At 32.9% G+C, this 22,001-nt stretch overlaps 1 protein-coding gene across 3 annotated transcripts in view; it reads left to right on the forward strand.

The window, feature by feature from the left end:
• The first annotated feature begins 1,722 nt into the window (after positions 1 to 1,722).
• GABRG1 (gamma-aminobutyric acid type A receptor subunit gamma1) overlaps positions 1,723 to 22,001 on the forward strand; it is an 84,103-nt gene continuing 63,824 nt past the window's right edge. Inside the window, exon 1 of one of the 3 annotated variants that reach the window (XM_035293789.3) lies at positions 1,723 to 1,981. Coding sequence is in view for 1 of the 3 variants with exons in the window: in XM_035293788.3 (XP_035149679.2) it covers positions 2,184 to 2,287 (104 nt within the window). In the remaining 2 variants the exon portion in view is untranslated. Of the gene's footprint in view, positions 1,982 to 2,036; positions 2,288 to 22,001 lie in introns of those variants that run through there. The other 2 variants (XM_035293790.3, XM_035293788.3) reach the window with 2 other exon arrangements.

The raw sequence follows: 22,001 nt of genomic DNA on the forward strand, positions 1-22,001 counted from the left end.
AATATGTATCAAAGGAGGAGACATAGAAATATTCAAATTAAAGTGCTTGAAAGAAATAAATGAAACAAGTTGGAAAATACTTTAGAATAAAATCTGCAAAAACCTGGATTTTGGAGAAAACAAGAAATTTTCTCCAGTTTTAAAAAATCTTTTGTGAGAATAAACAGGCAAATTCTTATTACCCAAGGAGATATCCTTCAGTTTTCCTCATTAATTTATTTTAACTGTTCCCAGTGTCTTTCAGTTACATATGTAAAATGTAAGAGTAAAATCTTGTTAAGAATTATTAATGGAAGAGCTATCAGCTACTGTTGCATGCAACATTATAAAATGTCATATTCCCATGAATGCATGCAAACCTTACCTAATGTTAGCAAAATGCAAAGGGTAATTAGAAAAGTATTTATTATTCATGACATACTTCTAATGAATTAATTCCTAGTTCTCTGGCTGATCAGATAAGTGAATTCGTGTGTGCATTAAATGAAACAGTTAAATAGCTATCCAAAGCACATTCTTAATTGAAGCAGCAAAAGAATAAAAAAAGCCCTCAGATTTATATTGACATCACATTTTATGTAAATTTATTCACCCTAAAATCTATTATGATTAAACTTTATTGTTTTCTAAACTATTTGATATGGGCTACCTTGACTAACATGTTTTGTGGAAGAGAAAAATGCTGCCTAATTAATGTGTAGTGGGAGAAGAAAAACAAGGAGGGTCAATGCGCATTTCCAGAGGAGACTAAAAGGATGGAGAATCAATCAAAGAGAGGGAGAAACGCCTAGCACTGCACCATTTGTTATTTTGGGCAAGAACAAGAATCAGTAACCTCCTGTGCCCTATCCAGTTTCTTTAAGTGATTTCAGTAGGTAGAGCAGCAACAGTTACCTTACCGCCATGCACAAACACTGTTACTTCTGGCTTGAACGTTTGAGGCAGACAAATATGCTCAGGTAACTGGGTAGTAAATTACAGTTCAAACCAGAATCGGGCCAATTCTGTGGGGTGGATTAACAGCTAAAGACTCCAACCCTAGGAGGCTTCAGTCAGAAGCAGGTTCTTGGGAAGACGTTTTAAGGCAGAAGATGGCTGGGCAGAGAGAGCGCCTGCTTCCATCACCTCCAGCGTCTTCGCCTGTACAGTTGTTCCAGCTGCCAGAGGCTTTCTGGTTGCTACGGCAACTGCCGGGCTCTGCTAGGAACTCAAAGCAGAGCTTCTGAAGTTAGGTACCAAACACTGGAGCTTAACAGATGCAAACGCAGATGGGGAGTGGGGAAGAGAACTAGGATTGCCCATCTATAGGCTCTTATAGCTAAGACAATCTTTATAAAATCAGACTTTTGTTTTTGTGTTTGTAAGATGACATAGTTATTGCCTGGCATTATTCATTAGTGTCATCTTTCGGTGCCTGGCGGGAGAAGACTGCAAATCCTCTCTCACTATTAAGGCGGCGGGAGGGGGATGGGGCAAACAAACGTGGTAACCAGGAATGCATGGACCCTGCTCATTCATTCATTCAATTATATATTCAACATCTGAGTGCTTATTTGTGCGAGGCATCCTGCCAGGTGCTGGATCTGCAAAGAGAAAGGAGACACCGCCCCACCCACAAAATTAACAAGATAATTAACACAAATTAACAGAATCCTCACGAACCTGGGGAAAACCAATTAGGCGCTGCCTGCTTCCCAGGGATCTCTCTTGGAAGACAGATTCAGAATCTGTACGCGGGAGAGGAAAGAGGTAGTGGCTCCGAAATAGAGTCAGACAAGAGACAGAGCGGAAGGGAAGGAGAAAGGCAGCCTCTCCCTAGGGAGGGATTCTGTCAAGGCCACTCAAATGTTTCTCCGCGACTGCGAAGGAGAAGAGGTTTGTTTTTCTTTTAGAAAAACGGAGCCCTTTTCCCTACTGGGCTCAATTTCTAGTAGGAGAACCCCGCCTCCTTGGGCTACTGATTGGCTCAACTCTTTTTAAGGTAATTTATGCCAGCATCCTCTCGGCCTGATTGGCTTCCTGGCTCAATTCTGCTGGGAGTCGCATCCTACCTGGTTGGGAGGTGCACTGCCTTTCCACACTCTCCCTTCTTCTTATACTTAGCCAGCTGCTGCTGAAGTGGGAGGAAAAGTCCTGGCTGGGAGAATTGAACTAGTGCAGCACACACAGAAAAAGCGATTCCGATGGGTCCTTTGAAAGCTTTTCTCTTCTCCCCTTTTCTTCTGCGGAGTCAAAGTAGAGGGGTGAGGTTGATGTTCTTGTTACTGACCCTGCATTTGGGAAACTGGTGAGTAAATTCAGGGGCTTAAAACTATTCTTTGGTATCTACCCTTTCCTCTTATTCCCTTTTATTTTAAAAATTGTTCTACGCTAAGTAATTACATATATGTGATATTTACCATCATTTTATTTTCTCATTAGATCTATTCATTCTCATATAGAAGAAAATTAACATATTTTTTGAAGCATGAGGTTGGTTCAGTTATTTTTTACTTCAAGCAGAGTACAAACTAGAGAGGATTCAGTTACTGGAAGGGAGTGACGGGGAGTAGGAATGACTTTGCCAGTAAATTTAGTGAATGAATGTCAAGGATGAACTTTAAGGATGATTCAGTATTTTAAAAATAAAGTTATTTCAGAAACTTGTTGTTACACAGCTGCTACTGCTTTTCCCCTTTCCTCGTTTTTGGTAACTTTCTGGAACAAACCAGTGTTTTACATCAAGGAAGATTATAAATCTGGCTAAAAGCAAATCTACCAGCATTACAAGTGTATAGTATTCGAGTAAAAATTAACAATGTATATTTTATTTGAACCAGATTGGAGTTGTTTTATAATTGGCTGTCCATCAGTAATTAAAAATGTGTGGCAGCATGAAAGTCTTGGCTGTGTGTTTGTGTGTGTGTGTGTGTGTGTGTGTGTGAGAGAGAGAGAGAGAGAGAGAGAGAGAGAGAAGAGTATTACCAATCACAAACCTCAAATTTAACAGGAACAAGACTGGGCTGTAATACCTTTCAATAAAACTTTACAATCTTTCTGTTAGAAAAATAAAATGCTCAGATATCATTTCTGGATTATATGTAGGAGTATTGGGTGACTTGAGCTAAAATATGTTGATTAAGGCATAGACACTTATAAAGGTCTGGGACATACTACCAATACCATGCAACTTGTTTCAAATAATGTACTTTTAACATTACATTATTATAAATGTAATACTGCATATAATTCAAAGTAAAGTACAATCACTAGGAAGTTAGAGACATGACTTTATAACTATTTGTCACATTGCTAGAAGGAATTATTATTATAAACTTAGGTGTAAAAATAGATTGAATATTTTTTGCCATACCAGCAGATAGAGCTAGTATATTTTTCTCTCAGAAAATAGAGACTGGATTAAAGTGTGCTAAGTAATATTAGACTTGTTAGAATTTTTTAACACTTAGTGCTTTTGAGCATTTAGGTTTTGGTTTATTTACCCTGTTTCCTTGGATTCTTAAATGTTTGACATGAACATAAACGTACTACTGGATGAATTATTCTTATATATGTTGTGTCATAATGGCTTATTCTTTGAATATATTATAACATTTTATAAAGATTTTTAGGTGGAGCACATGCATCATATTACAAAAGTAAAAACAGATTTACCCAGTGGTTTTCTGAAATAACAACATTTCATCATTGTATGCAAGTTTCCCTTTCAACCAAATAGGCAAGCTACTTAGTAAAGGACATTTTATCTGTCCCAGGAGATGTTTTATTTTAAATAAACATGTTTTGTTTGGGGGAATATTTACATTTGTGATCATTATAATTGGCTCAAGAACTCTTGTCAAGCTCTCTCAGAGTTAAAGGGATGTGTTCTGTAGGAACAGAGTACAGGGTTTACAGCCTCGAGACATGATCTCATATGTCAAGGGCCTTTAACCTCTGAACACAGTTTCATCTATGAAATGAAGGATAGTAATAGACCACATATGATTTCTTTAGATTTTCACATTCAGTACCTCTAGGATTTCAACCGAAACATGAAATAAGTCAAAGGTTGCTTCACTGTTTTATCTAAGTAGTTTTCAAGAGGGAAATCTAAGTGTGAATGCTATGTAATTTTTAAATAAATATATATATATATATATATATGTGTGTGTGTGTGTGATAAAGGTATTGTACAGTTAACAAATAACTTCTATTATCATAGTAAAGTAGATAATCTGGATTATTTTGTCCAGTAAATAAATACATGTTAAAAGATAAATTTATAGGCTGTTGTTCCAATGAGCCTTTAAGGCCCCAGTTATGAGAGATTATGTTTAACTTTTAAAAGTACTCCTTAAATCCATAATTTTAAAAAATGAGATAGAAAGCTATCAATAAAAGGCAAATATAAGCATGCTTCTTTACGATGCATCATAAACTATTTTCTTCAGTGAATGGAAAAAGTTTGACACAGAAACACTTTTGTAGGGAAGCTCTGAGAATGTTAATAGAACATGTTTCTTTCTCACTGGGTTCTTTGAGACCAAGTTGGGAAACATAGCAATGAAAAGGAAATATAAGCATGTTTTTGCTAAAAATAAATTTAAAAATAGTGTTGTAATAAGCCTGTAATCCCAGCACTTTAGGAGACCAAGGCATGCAGATCACGAGGTCAGGAGTTCAAGACCAGTCTGGGCCAACATGGTGAAACCCTATCTCTACAAAAAATACAAAGAAATTAGTTGGGCATGGTGACACATGTCTGTAATCCCAGCTACTCTGGAGGCTGAGGCAGGAGTATTGCTTGAATAGGGACCCAAGGGGTGGAGGTTGCAGTGAGCTGAGATACTGTCACTGCACTCCAACCTGGGCTACAGAGAGATAATGATAATAATAATAAGTAAAATAAAGTAGCTAAGGTTGGATGAACTTTTTTTCTTTTAATATTTAGTTGCAGATAACAGATGCTAACATGTATAAATCATGTATGATCATATTTCTCTCTCGTTCTCCATTTCTTTTGGTTAGTTTTTCCTTCCAAGACTAACCATAAATATTTCTGTTTGTAAGTGTTTTAATGTCTTATATGATTTCCAAAGTACATCTTGAAAGTCATCTATTTTTGGGACTTTCTAAATTGAAAGCAATTTTTTTTTTATATTTAATCAGTTGCAATGCTTAGTTTCCTCATTAATTTTCATCAAGAGTATAGAGGAGACACACATTTTTTATTTTTTATTGCTGAACTATGGAAACCTATCCTATCATTGTAACTGAAACTGTAGTCATGGTTCCTGTGTTTCTTTCTCTAGGAGACTCTTTGGCATCTTGACAAGTTCTTTAGAATCTCTTCAGCTTGATTTAACTTCTTTGTAATGTTGAAAAAAATCTGGTTATAATCAGTTTTTTAAAAAGAGATTTTAGCTGTTCTAAAAAGTAATCTACAATAAACCTTGACTAAGAGTTATATATTGAAAAGCTCAAGGAAACATCACATTTTTTTTTCAGTACAATTTCCATGAGTCAATAATCACACAGTGTGGCATTCAGTGGCCAAGTTGAAAATATTCAAATACGCTTGCTTTAAAAATGTATTATTTTCAAGTAATTTCAGTAATTATTTCATGTGGATATTAATGAATGAATAACTTTTTAGATGTCTAGATTTTTTGCTTAATTTTGTAATAAAATGCTGATGGTAACCTTTCAAACATGAGAACAAAATAACTAAGTAATAATATTCTATGATAGTTAAATATGCAAAGAACTAAGAGGAAAATGATTTTGAGACTAAAATGCAAATGACAAATTGGGCACCGTGCCTCATGCCTGTAATCCCAACACTTTGGGAGACTGAGGAGGGTGAATCACCTGAGATCAGGAGTTCAAGACCAGCCTGACCAACATGGAGAAACCCTGTCTCTACTGAAAATACAAAATTAGCCAGGCTTGGTGGCACATGCCTGTAATCCCAGCTACTCGGGAGGCTGATGCAGGAGAATCCCTTGAACCCAGGAGGGGGAGTTTGTGGCAAACCAAGATCGCAGCCATTGCACTTCAGCCTGGGCAGCAAGAGGGAAACTCCATCTCAAAAACAAATAAATAAAATAAAATGCAAATGTCATAGTCGATAAACCCCCTGTGTACAGAGTCTTTTAGTTTTTCCAAACAATCAATATCTTTCTTCCATTCTATACGATGAAGAACATTTCTGGCTAAGAAATAAGAGGAAATGTTTGACATTTTATTCAAATATTAAATAGATTCATTGAATATAAGAATATAATAATGAAAGTGGAGGCCCAAAGGAGGAGAGAAAAGAAAGTAAAAAAAAAAACTGAAAAATGACTCTGGAGATACTGAGAAAATGATTACCAAAATATGATAAATGACTGCCATGAGAGAAAAGGAAGAATGAGCTTCCAGAGAGTAATTCACATTTGGGCAGGGTTTCAAGTGAGAATCCTGGCCTTTACCAACAGATCTAAATTCCAGTTTCAGCTCCACCATTTCTCACTGGAGTGATTTCAGACAAATCTTTGAGGCAGAAAATCTTCATTAGTGTGGAGCTGTCGTATGTATTTCCAGAAATGAAATTTCCAAGAAAAAAAATCTGTGCAAAGAAACTAACACTTAAAATTTTTTATAAGAAAGTCATAACAGATACTCCGTGGAATTATAGTTATTCTAGTATGATATAGCCTAAAGTGGTTTGAAGTGCAGTAGAGTGAAAACCATGGATTCTTGTATGCTCTTAAATATCTTTTGGACTTGGAAAAGGCCAATCACTTACTTAGTCAGCAAATATTTATGGAATACCTAGCGTGTGCTGTAAAAGAACAAGATGCTGGGTTTACAGTGGTGATTAGAGTAGATATAAGTACTACCCACTTCGAGCTTATACTTATTCATTGCTAAGACCTAGATTTATGACACTAATTAAAGAAAAACATTTTAATCAAAATAAAAAGTATGCCTTCAGAACTTTAAAGATAAACAGAGGAGTCTAAATTTTTCAAGATAGAAGATACTGAAAGAATGGGTCATAACCAAGAAAAAATAACTAAGGAGCCAAGAGATTCCTCATCAGCAAAACCAGAAGACTATGGGAAAAACATCTTCAAATCCGAAGGCAAGTATTCAGCCTGGAAGATTATACTTAGCCAAATTACACAACGAGAAGATAAAGAAGAATATAGCCTAGATGTTGTTATTCTCTCAATTTTACAGATGGAAAAACAGGGGAAAAAGCAATTTTTATGAACGTATTAAAGGTAATTTGCTGATAAGTGTTGAATCCAAAATGTAAATCACTGTTTTCTAAGCCCCACCTGCATTTTAACTACCAAATCTCTCAGATTATAAATGTAATATAAATCGAAACAATTAACATGAATTTTGACAAATTATTTAAAAAAAGGCAAAGTAGAAAAAAGAGGAGAAGAGAGAAGAGATACTACAGTAAATTGTGAGTTCACCGATAAAATCACATTAAGTAGAAAAATCTACTTTGTACCAAAGCAGTACTATACCATAGCTATTATATATGTGTGCGTGCGTGTGTGTGTGTGTGTGTGTGTATGTGTGTCTGGAGAGAGAGAGAGAGAGAGAGAGAGAGAAACAATAACATTACTATCTTGTGCCAGAGGTAGAGTCTCAAAATTTGGTAGAAATTTTTGTATATAGATTTCCTATGTCTTTTAGGTGAGCCTTCTGTTTGTGTAAGATGTGGCATTAAAGTAGAAACATCCTGTTAAAAGCTATATAATTTAGTTTAATTTTGAAATTCTGAAATGGAGAAATCCTTTTCTCCCAGAAACAATATCTTCTGAGATTTAACACTTCTCTTTATTTATTTATTTATTTACTGAGACGGAGTTTCGCTCTTGTTACCCAGGCTGGAGTGCAATGGCGCAATCTCGGCTCACCGCAACCTCCGCCTCCTGGGTTCAGGCAATTCTCCTGCCTCAGCCTCCTGAGTAGCTGGGATTACAGGCACGTGCCACCGTGCCCAGCTAATTTTTTGTATTTTTAGTAGAGACGGGGTTTCACCATGTTGACCAAGATGGTCTCGATCTCTTGAGCTCATGATCCACCCGCCTTGGCCTCCCAAAGTGCTGGGATTACAGGCTTGAGCCACCGCGCCCGGCCCACTTCTCTTTATTTTTTAGACAAGTATTATATTACTAAGAAGTAATAGAGATTGTGGTATGCAATAGAAACATCGGAGTAAACTTAATATAGACCCTGCTCTCCAACCTATACCTAGAATGGACAGATCACAACTTCTATGATTATAAAATGGTAACTTTAATATATATTTTCATATTCATGTCGGAGTGTGACTTGCTTCCCTAGATAGCTTTAAGGCGCTAGAATCAAGGGTTCTAGCTACTAGGTTAATCTTCAGGTAAATTTCAAGAACAATCACTAATGGTTGTACAGTAGGTACAATGTGCTTAAATACAGGGATACCATTCACCTCTTGGTCATCCCAGATGTGTATAATTACAATAATAATTTTCCAGCATGTATAAGAGAGTATGTTTAGTAAATAATACCTGTTCCAAAAAATAGCCATATTTACGAGCACTGAGTAGCCCTATTGGCTGGATTGAAATTAAGTATTAATTCAGATGCCTGTATTTTATAGACCAATTTGTTACTCTCTAAAGATGGCTTATGAATGTATATTTATCTCTGGAATTTCTTGGTAACAATTCATTTTGGAAAAACATCAGATTGTCATAACTAGAATAGACTGGAATAGTTTTGTTTTCTCCATTAGCTTATTTGTATTTTCTTAGTTTGTGAAGTGAATAATCTAAGACAATCTTTTATCAATTAAAATATCTGACACTCATTTAAGATCCCAAGTCTTGGGAAAAAAATACATGTTTCTGCCTTCAGAAGTATGAATTTTCATTTCTTTCTTTCACTTTTAAGGTCTTTTAATATATTTTATAATTTAATAAGCCTCAATATAATGCCTCAATGTTGCAAAATTTTGCTGCTTTGAAGAATGTATCTGAAGCATAGATACCCCAAAGTCTTAGAGAGTGTGACTTTCACCCAGATTTGCATTTTTTTCTAAGTCTAACTTATGTTCTTTCAGGCACTATGAATATAAACTGAAAAATGGTGAAGTTGTTGATAATTTCACTATACTCGTGTTCAATTTTTCAAATAGACTATAATAAAAATTACATTTTCTTTCTCTTACTTCAAAAATCCCTCACATAGAAATAATCACAAAATAACATTTACAATTTCTGGGCATTCACCAGCCTTCCAAAGACTTCATTGGATGGGTGGTTCCTAGTTTTCTAAACTGTTGTAAAGAACAAAGTTGGTGTGCTAAACATAGCAAATAAACAACAAAAACAAAAATTCAAAGGTTGCCAAACTATATTGCTTTATTTGTAGTATTTGTTCTTTTATTACAAATAAATCAATAAACTACAGAAATTTTAAATCTGTAACCAAAGGCATTAAGACAAAAATCTGTTTTACAATTGTCTGTTTTTATCTTCATGTTTTTTAGAAAAACATGCCACTATACGAATTACTTTTCAAAATGTATTCTGATATTATTATTTTTAAAATTAGCTATCTTGTATCTAATCTCATATTTGAATCTAACTAGATAACTATGTTCTGATGGATTTAGGAATTGTCCAGACTTCTTTTATTCAAAATAACAGGGATAAACTCTGTGCTGAAAGCAATTTGTATTACTATTTCTTTCCTAGTTTAGATGTAATTTTGAAGAGTTCTGTATCTTCAATCTTACCATGAAAATCATATAAAATAAACCACAAATGAAGCTACATTTTACATTTCTCCTAAATCAATTTTCCACATCTCCAACTGTGAAATCATTGATGTATAATCTCATTCAAGCTCTAGTCTATAGACAGAAAATTAATTTGAGTTTTTCACTCAATCTTATTTTTCTTTATTTGCTTTTCAAAAATCATTTTCAAGTTGTTATTGTTGAAATGTATGGAAAAAATGGTTTTCCCCAATGACATAATATCTTTGCTTGTATACTATAAATGTTAAAATGTTGAAGTATCTTATTCCATTTCAGTCTTAAAAAAAAAAGTTAGCAAAACAAAAGAGTTCATTAGGCTATACATAAAATTAATAGCAATGTTTACCTCTGTCTAGATGAAGTACAGAAAAGTTTTTGATTTCATTGATCAAAGGTAAGAAATCACCGAGAACATTAGGTATTTAATTTCACATGTTATTTATCTTGTTTTTACAGGAAGAATATATGTATAATTAAATTTTATAATTTTAACAAGGACTAAGCTAAAATTAGAGAGACAATATAGTTTGATACTGTCTACCAGAAAAATGCTGATAGGCTTTCTGTAGAGAGGAAGAACAACGGTGAAAGGACAAAAGGAAATATCTCATCTTTTACCTTGATCCTCTAATTTTGTGTTTCTTTCCTGAGAAGGACCTGAAATAACATCCTTTATTCCTGGGGTTGGTGAGTTGGTATGGTGGTGAGGCCAAGGGAGAGTCTATTTGGTGGCACTACTCATTGATTTTAGGGATAAAATAGAACCTAATTTATTGATTTAAAAAGCAACTACTTAGCAACTTGTAGCCTTTAATTCCAGATTTTTTCCATGAATTTAGGCAGATACATATGTATGTGCATGTATGTGTTATGTGCACACATACAGGTGTATTCTTAAAAACACAAATAAAATCTAACTAGTTTTTGACGTAACTAACAAAAATATTTTTCTAAATCAGTATACTTATTCTACCTCTTTTTTGAATGACTATGTAATACTCTATATGATAGAATAATTTTAACATTAAATTATTCCTTAATATATTCTCTTATATTTTGTCATTAACATTTTTATGTACATATATCAATATGTATATGCATTTAATATCTGTATTTTGATCAATATTGTCAAATTACTGTAAAGCAAATTCAATTTCCTACTAATTGTTATAAAAATGCCATTTATTTGTATTATCCTCAGTACTGGATGTAGCGAATCTTTTAACATGTTTTCAGTGTGATGGCTAAAGATTGTCATCACATTTTAAACTTATTTTCCCTTGCTACTAAAAAAGTTAGCATGCATATATATATATATGTATATATATTTTTTGCATTTCTTTTGCATATATTTTTGCATATATATATAATATATATATATTTATTGGTACTTTTCTTTCTTAAATTCTTGTATATCTATTATGTTATACATATTTTTCTCTCAATTAAACTTTTGTCTCTAGTCTTATGTAAAGTTTCCTATTCCAACCACAAGTTCTTTTTAAATTTTTCTTTCAGTTATTTTTTATTTTGCTGATTTGATTATATATTGCCTAGCAAGGCATTCTTATCCCAAGTTTCAAAAACATTTAAAATATCTTCCTTAGTAATATTATTCTTTATTCACTTTCTTTTCATCTTTAATATATAGCAATTTATTGCATAAGGTGGAAATCTAATTTTATTTTCTTCGAAAAGGGCTAATGGGATTTCAACACAATTTACTGAATAATTCTTTTATTTCTAAATTGACAATTCACTTTTATCATATATTATATTTTTATATACTGGAGATCTTATTTTGAAAGCTTAATTTTGTTTTCACTGACTATGTATTGCTACAATAAGGTTTTGATCAACTTTATTTTGTTTTCTTTTTATTCTCCTCATATAATTTCAATCTAAGAATTTCCTTTTAAAATAATTTGTTATAAACTCTTATGTTGATTGTTCTACTTAATTATAATGACTTTAACCTGTCACACACAAAAGATGAGATGCTGATTAAACCTATATGAAAAGCATTAAAATTTTAGGAATAATACATTCTTAATATTTTCATAGGCAAAATATTTATTTTGCATTTTTTTGTTCATATGTTCCTTAATAAAATTTTGTTGTTTTTTTCACATTAGACATATACCTTCCCTGTTACAGTCCCACTTAATCATTTCTCATAGGTCGTGTTGTCTTTGTCAAATGAGTACTTTTTTCTTCTGTTTTTATTTTTGATGAATTAGTACTGGTATTAGAAAGTTACTGTGTTTAAATTAGTTTTATGTTAGGTTATCTACCATAATTTTTAAATTAAGGACCACAGTTATAGTTTTAGTTATTTTCTTTATTCACAGTAATTTTATCTGAAAACAGTACAATGATCTATTCATTTACTTATTCAGTGATTTTTATTAAATTGGGCAAATACTATGTATCAGATTTGTGGGTAGGTGCTGAGGGTATCACATTAAATGCCATAAAATCATACCTTCAAATTACTTAAAGCTTAGAGAAGGTTCTAAATAAATACATAATTAATTAAGATACAATGTGATCAATTGCATGGTACAGCTAACCACAGGACAGATTGGAAGCATACAGGGACACACTTACCTAGGATTCTAGGCTTGGCTCTATTGTGCCATTTCAACCAAAGCATCTCTTTATGTGTGTTAAGTGACAGGTTCCATTTTATTTTCCTTTGTGCTCATAAAATAATCATAGAATTGAGTGGATTTTCATTTCACATCTTTAAAACTGTGGAAGTTTTAAAGAGAATCCTTGTGATTCTCCCGTCCCACTGAAACCTCCAATCCATTAAAAAAAAAAAAAAAACTGTGGAACTTTAGTGCTTGCTTCAGCAGCACATATAATACAATTCTGAAAATTTAAATCTATAATACTGTTATTTATCTCCGTTAATTATTTTGCTTTCCTACAGCTTTATGTGCAGTAAAAATTATTCAGAATTACAATCCTAGAAAGGAACTTTTGTACAAAAGAATTTAGTAGCTCAAACATGGGAAAAAAAGAAATAAAATTTATTTTTTGACTTTAGGTCTAAAATCAGCGATTTTTACCTACTCTTTGAAAAGTAAGTTCTTATAGTCCTTGACATTAGAGTATCTTCTACTTAGAAAGATTAGAAACCAGATATTTCTTTTCTGGAATATTTCCCTGAATGACTGTGCTTATGAAAATGTGTTTGATGTTGTCAAAAAAAATACCAGGTAACGTGTCATTAACAACAGATAACAGATAGGGCCTGTGGAGACAACATATATTTGTTTACTAACAAATATTTATTGAAACCCTGTGTGTGACAGACACTGTTCTAGAAAATTGTGATATGGTCATGAACTAGAGATAAATCACCTTCTACCATTTTAGAGTTGGCCCTCAGGAGGAAGAAATACACAGTAAACAATAAGCATAAATATAATATTAAATTAGAACTTACAACATTATCTTTTTGTCCAAATGGGCAAGTATAATTTAATGGGTTAAAACTACTTCATCCTTCATCATTTATGTATAGGATTTTATAAGTAAATTAGAGCTATGGTGATATGGTTAACCTCAAGTCTCCACCCAAATCTCATCCTGAATTGTAATACCCATAATCTCCATAATCCCCAGGTCTCTCCCTAAGGGAGAGACCAGGTGAATGTAATTGAATCATGGGGGAAGTTACCCCCATGCTGTTTTCATGATAGTGAGTGAATTCTCTTGAGATATGGTGGTTTGATAAGGAGCTCTTCCCCCTTCAATCAGCACTTCTCCTTCTTGCTGCCTTGTGAAGAAGATGTCCTGCTTCCCCTTTGCCTTCACCATGATTGTAAGTTTCCTGAAGCCTTCCCAGCTATGCTGATCTGTGAGTCAATTAAACCTCTTTCCTTTATAAATTATGTAGTCTTGGGCAATTTTGTATAGCAGCATAAAAATGGACTAATACATAGGGAAAAAATAAGCTGGGCAAGGAAGTGTGGAATTTGGATAGAAGAGCAAATAATGATCAGATAGGCTTCAATGATTAAGTAATATTTTAACAAATACTAGAAGTGAGTGAAGCTTTCATTCACGCCACATGAGGATTGGAGATAAGCATTTGAAGTGGAAAACCATAATGTGTGGTCTTGTAGTTGCTACTTATTCTCTCTTTTTCAACTTTTATTTTAAATTCAACAGATGCCTGTGCATGTACAGGTTTGTTACCTGGGTATATTGCATGATGCTGAGCTTTGAAGTAGGAATGATCCCAATAGCCATGTATCCAATGGTTAGTTTTTCAAACCTTACCCCACACCTCCTTGCCCTCTCTAATAGTCCGCGGCGTCTATTGTTGCCATTTCTATATTCATGAGTCCCGAATGTTAGGCTCACACTTACTAATGAGAACATGGGGTATTTACTTTTCTGTTCTCCAAAGGACACAATTTTGTTGTTTTTTATGGCTTCTTTTATGGCTGCACAGTGTATATTTACCACATTTTCTTTATCTAATCCACCACTAATGCACACCTATCAGTTAATTCTATGACTTTGCTACTGTGAACAGTGCTGCAGTGAACATGTGAGTGCACATATCTTTTTGGTAGAATGATTTATTTTCTTTTGGTTATTGGGATTGCTGGGTTAAAAGGTAGTCCTGTTTTAAGTTGAGAAGTCTCAAAACTGCTCTCCTCTGTGGTAAAACTAGTTGTTTATTCTCATCAACAGTGTACAAGCATTACCTTTCCTCCACAGCCTAGTCTACATCTGTTTTTTTTTTCTTTTTCTTGACTTCTTAATAGTAGTCATTCTGATTGATGTGAGATAACTTGTTGTGGTTTAGGTTTGCATTTCTCGGACAAGTGGAGGCTTGGAACATATTTCTTTATGTTTGTTGGCCGCCTGCATGTCTTCTTTTGATAAATGTCTTTTCATGGCTTTTGCCCATTTTTAATGGGGTTATTTTTTTATTGCATTTCTAATTGTTTTAGTTCCTTATAGACTCTAGATATTAGATCTTTGTTAGATGCATAGTTTGCAAATACTTTCTGCCATTACCTAAGTTATCTGTTTACTCTTTGACAGTTGCTCTTGCAGTGTAGAGCTCTTTAGTTTTGTAAGGACTCACATGTCCATTTTTGTTTTTATTGCATTTCTTTTGAGAACTTAGCTATAATTGCTTTTCTAAGGCTGACATCCAAAATGGTGTTTCCTAGGTTTTCTTCTAGGATTCTTACAGTGTGAGGTTTTACATTTAAACCTTTACTCTATGTAGAGTCAATTTTTGTATGTGGTGAAAGGTAAGGGTCCAATTTCAGTCTTCTTTGTATGGCTTGCCAACTATCACAGTACCATTTATTGAATGGAATAAAAAGGAATGAGTCTTTTTCTCATTGCTTATTTTTGTCAACTGTATCATATGACTGTAGGTGTGCAGCTTTGTTTCTAGGTTCTCTTCTTTTCCATTGGTCTATGCATCTGTTTTTGTACCAGTACCATGCTGTTTTGGTTACTGTAGCCTTATCATATTGTTTAAAATTAGATAATGTGATGATTCTGGCTTTGTTCTTTTTGCTTAGAGTTGCTTTGGCTATTTGGGTTCTTTTTTGGTTCCATATGAATTTCAGAATAGTTTTTCCTCTTTCTTTGAAAAACTATTTTGTTAGCTTAATAGGAATAGCATTGAATCTGTAGATTGCTTTGACCAATATGGCCATTTTAATAATATTGATTATTCCAATCCATGAACATGCAATGTTTTTGCATTTCTTTGTGTCACTTATAATTTATTTTAGGCAGTGTTTTGTAGTTCTGTTTGTAGAAATCTTTCACCTCCTTGGTTAGTTATATTCCTAGGTAGCATTTTTGTGGCTATTGTAAATGGTATTGAATTCTTGATTTGACTCTTAGCTTAAACATTATTTTTGTATAGAAATGTGACTAAATTTTATACATTGATTTTATATCCTGAAATTCAATGAAGTGGCTTATCAGTTCCAGAAGCCTTTTGGTGGAGTTCTTTGGGATTTTCCAGGTATAGAATCATAACTTCTCTAAACAGGGATAGTTTGATTTCTTCTTTTCTTATTCAATGCTTTTTATTTCTTTCTGTTGCCTTATTTATCTGGCTAGCAGTGTTAAGAAGAAAGTTTATATGATAACTATGTACCTGAAAAGGTTAGAATAATCTCAGTTTAATTATCTAACATCGCACCTAGAGAAACTGGAAAAATAAGAACAAACTAACCCAAAAGCTACCAGAATAAAAGAAATAACTAATGTCAGAATAGAACTGAATGTAACTGAGACCCAAAAATTTATACAAAGAATCAATGAAACCCAAAATTGATTCTCTAAAATAATAATCAAGATTGATAGACTGTAAGCTAAATAAACAAAGAAAAAGAGAGAGAGAAGATCCAAATAAGCACAATCAGAAATGGCAAAGGTGACATTACAGCTTATCCCTAAGATATATAAACATCCTCAGAGACTATTATGGACACTTTTATGCACACAAACTAAAAAATCTGGAGGAAATGCATAAATTCCTGGAAACACTCAATTTTCCAAGATTGAATAAGGAATAAATTAAAACTTTGAACAGACCAATATTGAGTTTCCAATATTGGATTCAGTATTTACCAAAAAGTGAATCCGTATTTAAAAAACAAAAAATCACTAACCAAAAAAAGCCCTCAGCCAGATGGATTCAAAGCCAAATTCTACCAGGCATATAAGAAAAGCTGGTAGCAAATCTACTAAAACTATTCTAAAAAATTGAGGAGACACTGTTTATTCTAAGAGATATGGAAAACTCTCTAAGATTCAGGCTTTTGAGCATAGAAATGATATGACATAATCTGGATTTTAAAAACATTACTGTGTGTGTTATATTGCTAATGTTATCAAAGCAAGGACTGTGCTATCAATGCAAGGATGAAATTAGACTATTTTAAAAATAATTTGAGCCTTCCTGATGAATTTCACCTGTGATAAATTCTACCTTTGCCACTAACTAATAGTAAGAACTTTGGTAAGTTATTTAAATCTCTTAGAAAACTGGAGTGATCTTCACTTATAAAATTAGGGTAAAATGCCTACCATATAAGATCTGCATTCATCTTTTCATTCATACAACAAATAATAAATGAGTGCCAACTTAGTGCCCATCACTTCTCTAGTTACTGGGGATGCACCAGTAAACAAAACAAAAATCCCACACTCCTGAATAGTGGTAAGGTCAATGGTAAAAGACCCCACAACCATGGATAGTGGTAAGGACTAATAGTAAAAGACCCCACACCCATGGATAGTGGTAAGGATTACTATGTTCAGAATCCTAGCATAAAACTTCTGTTATTAGGTAATTGTGAGTGAATTTCTATAGTTTTAAACAAGTTTTAAGATTCTTGAGAGCAGAAACTCAACTGTTTGCTCCCACATTACTGATGCATGAGTGGACTATATTAAGAAAATCAAATGCGAATTTAACAAAATCCGTTTCTAGTTCAAGTGACTGTGCGAAATACCACTTCTCACAGGGAGATTAAGTGACATATAAACGGAATATATGTGCCAAAAATTTACTACATTTACTGAGCAAAAATTTTTCATATTTGGCTTGATCGTGGCAGGCCATAAAGCTTCTTTCCTGGCATAAGCAATGTGTGTGATTAAAGTATTAATTTATGTTCCCTTCTAGCTAAAAGTTCCCCAATACTATACATTTGTTAGAATTTTTTCACTCCATAATTATTACCATCATTTATACAGAATATTTCCCAAGTATTTCCAAATTACTAATAAATATTTTTTCTCTATTTCTAATGTTTCTTCTGATATATATTTTTAAATGCTCAGAATGTGCTAGAAAACCTATTGATTTAGCTTCCCATTATTTTTTGTCGTATCTCCTCTAGCATAGATTTTTGTCTATCATATATACATAATATTTCACCAAATACATAAGTAAATATTTATTTTATTGTTGATCCCTCTTATTATAATCAAGTTATATCACCACTTGTAGAAGAGTATTCTGATAGCAGTCTAATTTAAAAAGTAATTAATCATACAGTGTTTTGAATATCAAAGTTTTCAGTAGAAGTATTGTTCAACTGGAAAGTTTGTAGAACATGAGATTTTTGTAGAGTAAAAACAAGTTAACAGAATATTTGAAGAAAATAAATTAAAATAAGATAGGATTTCTGATATCTCCAAAGGCAATGTCAAGAGAATCATCATTTCTATTTAATGATCTGAAATTATATAATTTAGTATCACCATCATAATTCACATATGAGAAAAAAGAGAGGGAGACAGAAAGCAATAAGAGAAAGAAGGAGGATGGGAAATCTAGTGGAGAGAGAGGAAGAATGAGAGAAAGAAAGGAAACAAGAAAGGAAGAAATTGAGTGACGATAAAGATGGTGTATGTGTACATTTGCATGTGTGTGTGTAGAATTTAGAATTATTGCGCTGAAATAATAAATAATAACATTTATAGTCATGTAAAAAATAAAGCTTGTGTATATTATTATAATGTATTCCTTGGGAACACATAATATTAATTTATACTATTTCATAAAGAATATTTAAAATTTTTGCTGATAAATGGCAAACTATAATGAGTTTCTAGTTAATGACAAGTGAAAAGAAAAGAATATTCAAGAGTAGGGAAAAGATCAATAGACAATTGTGAAACCACATAATGGGTACAAAAAAAAATGAATGAAGGAATAGAACCTACTACTTGAAAACACAATACGGTGTCTAGAGTCAATATAACTTAATTGTATATTTTAAAATAACTTGAAGAATGTAATTGGATTATTTGTAATGCAAAGAATAAATACTTGAGGGGATGAATACCCCATTCTCCATGATGTGCTTTCTTCACATTGCATGCCTGTATCAAAACATCTCACATGCCACATAAATATACACACTTACTTTGTACCCACAATTTTTTTAATTTAAAAAAAGTAAATATAGTTGTATTTGGAGCTGGAAAGATTAATAAGGTGACCATGCATGCAAGATTCTTCCTACCTCATGATTCATTTTCCTATCTAGCTTAATGATGCAAAAAATTTTTTATAGTAACTTCCAGTTTTATTTCATTTACCAAAAAACCTGACTGAAAATGAACAGTTTCTAAGATCAGGATAAGTCACAAGGAAAGAAGGTATTAAGTTAGAAAAGAAAAGTTCATATACCTAATTATTCAACTTAACATATTATCCATCCTGAGCTTAATTCAATTGAGCACCATAGAACCAAGTGTTTATTGCATTTAAGCTATGAGCATTTATGTAAATTTCAGTTAGTAACAATGCTGTGGCTATATTATGTTTTCAGGAACTAAATCTGCTCATTTACTACAAATGCAACAGAAAGCAATGGGAAGATGTCTTTGCTTTTCTATCTCTTTGTCAAAGTATTTTGTAGTATAAGATTCTTTTTATTTTAAATTACAAAACTGCACATAGGCAAACTAACCAACAAACCAATATAAATACATAAGTGACTAATTATGCAGTATCACCTGGGACCCAACGAAGGACTGGTCAACCAAACATCAGGAAAGCTGGGGATGGGGCAGTCTTGGTAGCAGAAATTCCTTCTTTTTCTGTAGCTATGCTTGCAACAGAGTTGCACTACAAACTAGCTATTGCTTCATTTATTGGTTAAAATTCTCCATTGTCAGAAATGAAAGGCTGGCTAAACATTTGGAAGTCAAGTGTTCAGCCAGACCTCCCAGACAACTTGGCCTGAGAAAAGACCTAGCGGTATAAACAACTTGGCCTGAGAAAAGACCTAGGGGTATAAACAGACCTGCCTGTTGACTGCTTTTATGCAGGGTCAAATTATAGTTCAGTAGGTGATAATACTCACATATGCCTGTAAAACTAGTTATTTCAGGAAGGAGAGTAAAGACCTACTGGAACCTGAAGAAGAAAATAATTCTAGCCAGCTAATTGGTTGAAACAGAATTTCTTTACTTGTTTTGCTTTTTATCATCAAAACAATCAATACAAAGAAAGAGCATACACAGACTAACTTGTAGAGAATATCTGTCAATCTATTGATCTAGCGATCTATCTATCTATCTATCTATCTATCTATCTATCTATCTATCTATCTATCATCTGTCTATCTAATTACCTACCTATCTTACCTGTCTATACAGGTAAGTAATTTTAGAAAATTAAAAGATTATATGTCTGTAGATAGACAGTATGATGTTCATCAAATCCATATTTGACATTCAAATTAATTACAGCTGTATGAATATAGTTACATATTATGAATTATGTTGTATAGTGTAATGACAATTTTTCTGAACTTAAAAAATTTCCCTCAAGTCAATAATTGTCCTTTTAAAACATTCCTTTTATTTTACATGTATTAGTCATTTAAAATAATGTCCAAATTTTCTCCAATTCACCTAAATATACAGGTAGCTAAGACAGGGAGCTATAGAGTTATTCAAAGTGCTAAAACTGTCTTCTTCCACATCACGGAAAAAACAGCAGTGTGCATATATAGCTGTGTCATTCTTCCTTCAGTCTTAGCACATTGGCTTTTGTTTCATTTTTTTTTGCAAGCCAGTTTGGTTTCATTTTCTTTTCTTTCTTTTTTATTTTTTCACTTTCATTTACTTTTGCGAGTCAGTTTAAAGATGATCCACCTCTGCCAATGGTGCATCTGTTTGTCGATCTTGTATCAAGAATTTGCCCCTGGCCCTTATTAGAAAGGACCATTCTGCCAGCTTCCTCAGATACCTATGATCCTTCTTTTTGTTTGTACTTTGGATTTCTGAAGTCTCCTTATTTATCAAAAATGGCGTTTGGGAAATCTGGTTTTCTTGCTACTTTTGGTTGATTCCAGAGAAAGGAAGGGTAGTGTGTTCACTTTACCATTTTCAGGAGAAAGCTCTGAATTACCTTTTACAAATGCAGTAACATTTAATATATATTTATTACCTAAGGGATTACAGAAATATCAACCTAAAAATTTGATGAGGAAACCGTGGCTCAAAGATTTGTAACCATTTGTTCAAATCTCACACTATCATTAAAAGATTAATGCTAATAGTTAAGCCTTCTATCTTCCTTGAGCTTTCCTCTGGGGCTGCTTTATTTATCTTTGCATCCCCAGCATCCAGGAATGCCAGATGCTCAGCACACAATAAGCATCTAATATTTGTCAAATGAATTTTAATAGAATTCTTTTTATAATTGTTTAAAAAGTATTAAAATCCCACTATTTTGCAATTTACATAAGGTAAAATAACCAAAACATATAAATAGGTGCTCTTTTTAATAATAATTACAGGAATGTAATGAAATTAGACACTATTTCATATCCATTAGATTGGGAAAATGGATTATGTGAAAATGGATTATATTGCAGCTATATGTAACTTTCTGTCATTCAGGGATATATAGGTATATGTAACTTAGTGTCATTCAGGGACACATAGGTAATGGTAAAATGTAATAATTAACATTAGTTAATGTAATACAGTAATATAACACATTAGTTATATTTACTACAACATGGAAAAAATTCATTATAACAATTATAATCTCTGAGGATGGTGAAGAGTGTAGAGCATTTTGGTTCTTAAACTGTGTATTGGTTTCATAGACAGTTGATTGCATCATCATCTACTTTTTAAGAGTTTCTGACATACTTCATAACTTCATTTTACTGCAGACTCTCAGTATGTTTAACTAGGAGACATTTCTCTGAGTAACTGATGTATAATGTGTTAAGTATGATTGTTGATACATTTGAATCATTATAATCATTTTATTTGTGAATATATTTATATGAAATTTTTGGCACTAAGTAACTGGGAGGACTTACCTAAGTCATTTATATGTTTAGAACTCCAGTTTTCTTATTTATTTATGTTAGGAGTAGGACATGAGGATATCTAAAGATGCTCTTACTTCAAACACTCTATGTTTCTGGAAATGCTTACTGTTGAGGCTGACAATTTAAAGCATATAGAACTTATGTTGAGATTACTTATAGCTAATCATAACTTGAATTTGTTTTCTGATTGTTATATAAAATATCAGTTTTGAGAATGTACCTATACTTTTTGTTTCATTCTAACCACTTATGCTTTTTCTCAGATATCTAAATGAACACTAATAGGGATACCAAGACCACCCAATTGTGTTTATTAATATTAA

This window comes from Callithrix jacchus, chromosome 3 (genome assembly GCF_049354715.1).
Source record: "Callithrix jacchus isolate 240 chromosome 3, calJac240_pri, whole genome shotgun sequence".
Classification (NCBI taxonomy): Eukaryota; Metazoa; Chordata; class Mammalia; order Primates; family Cebidae; genus Callithrix; species Callithrix jacchus.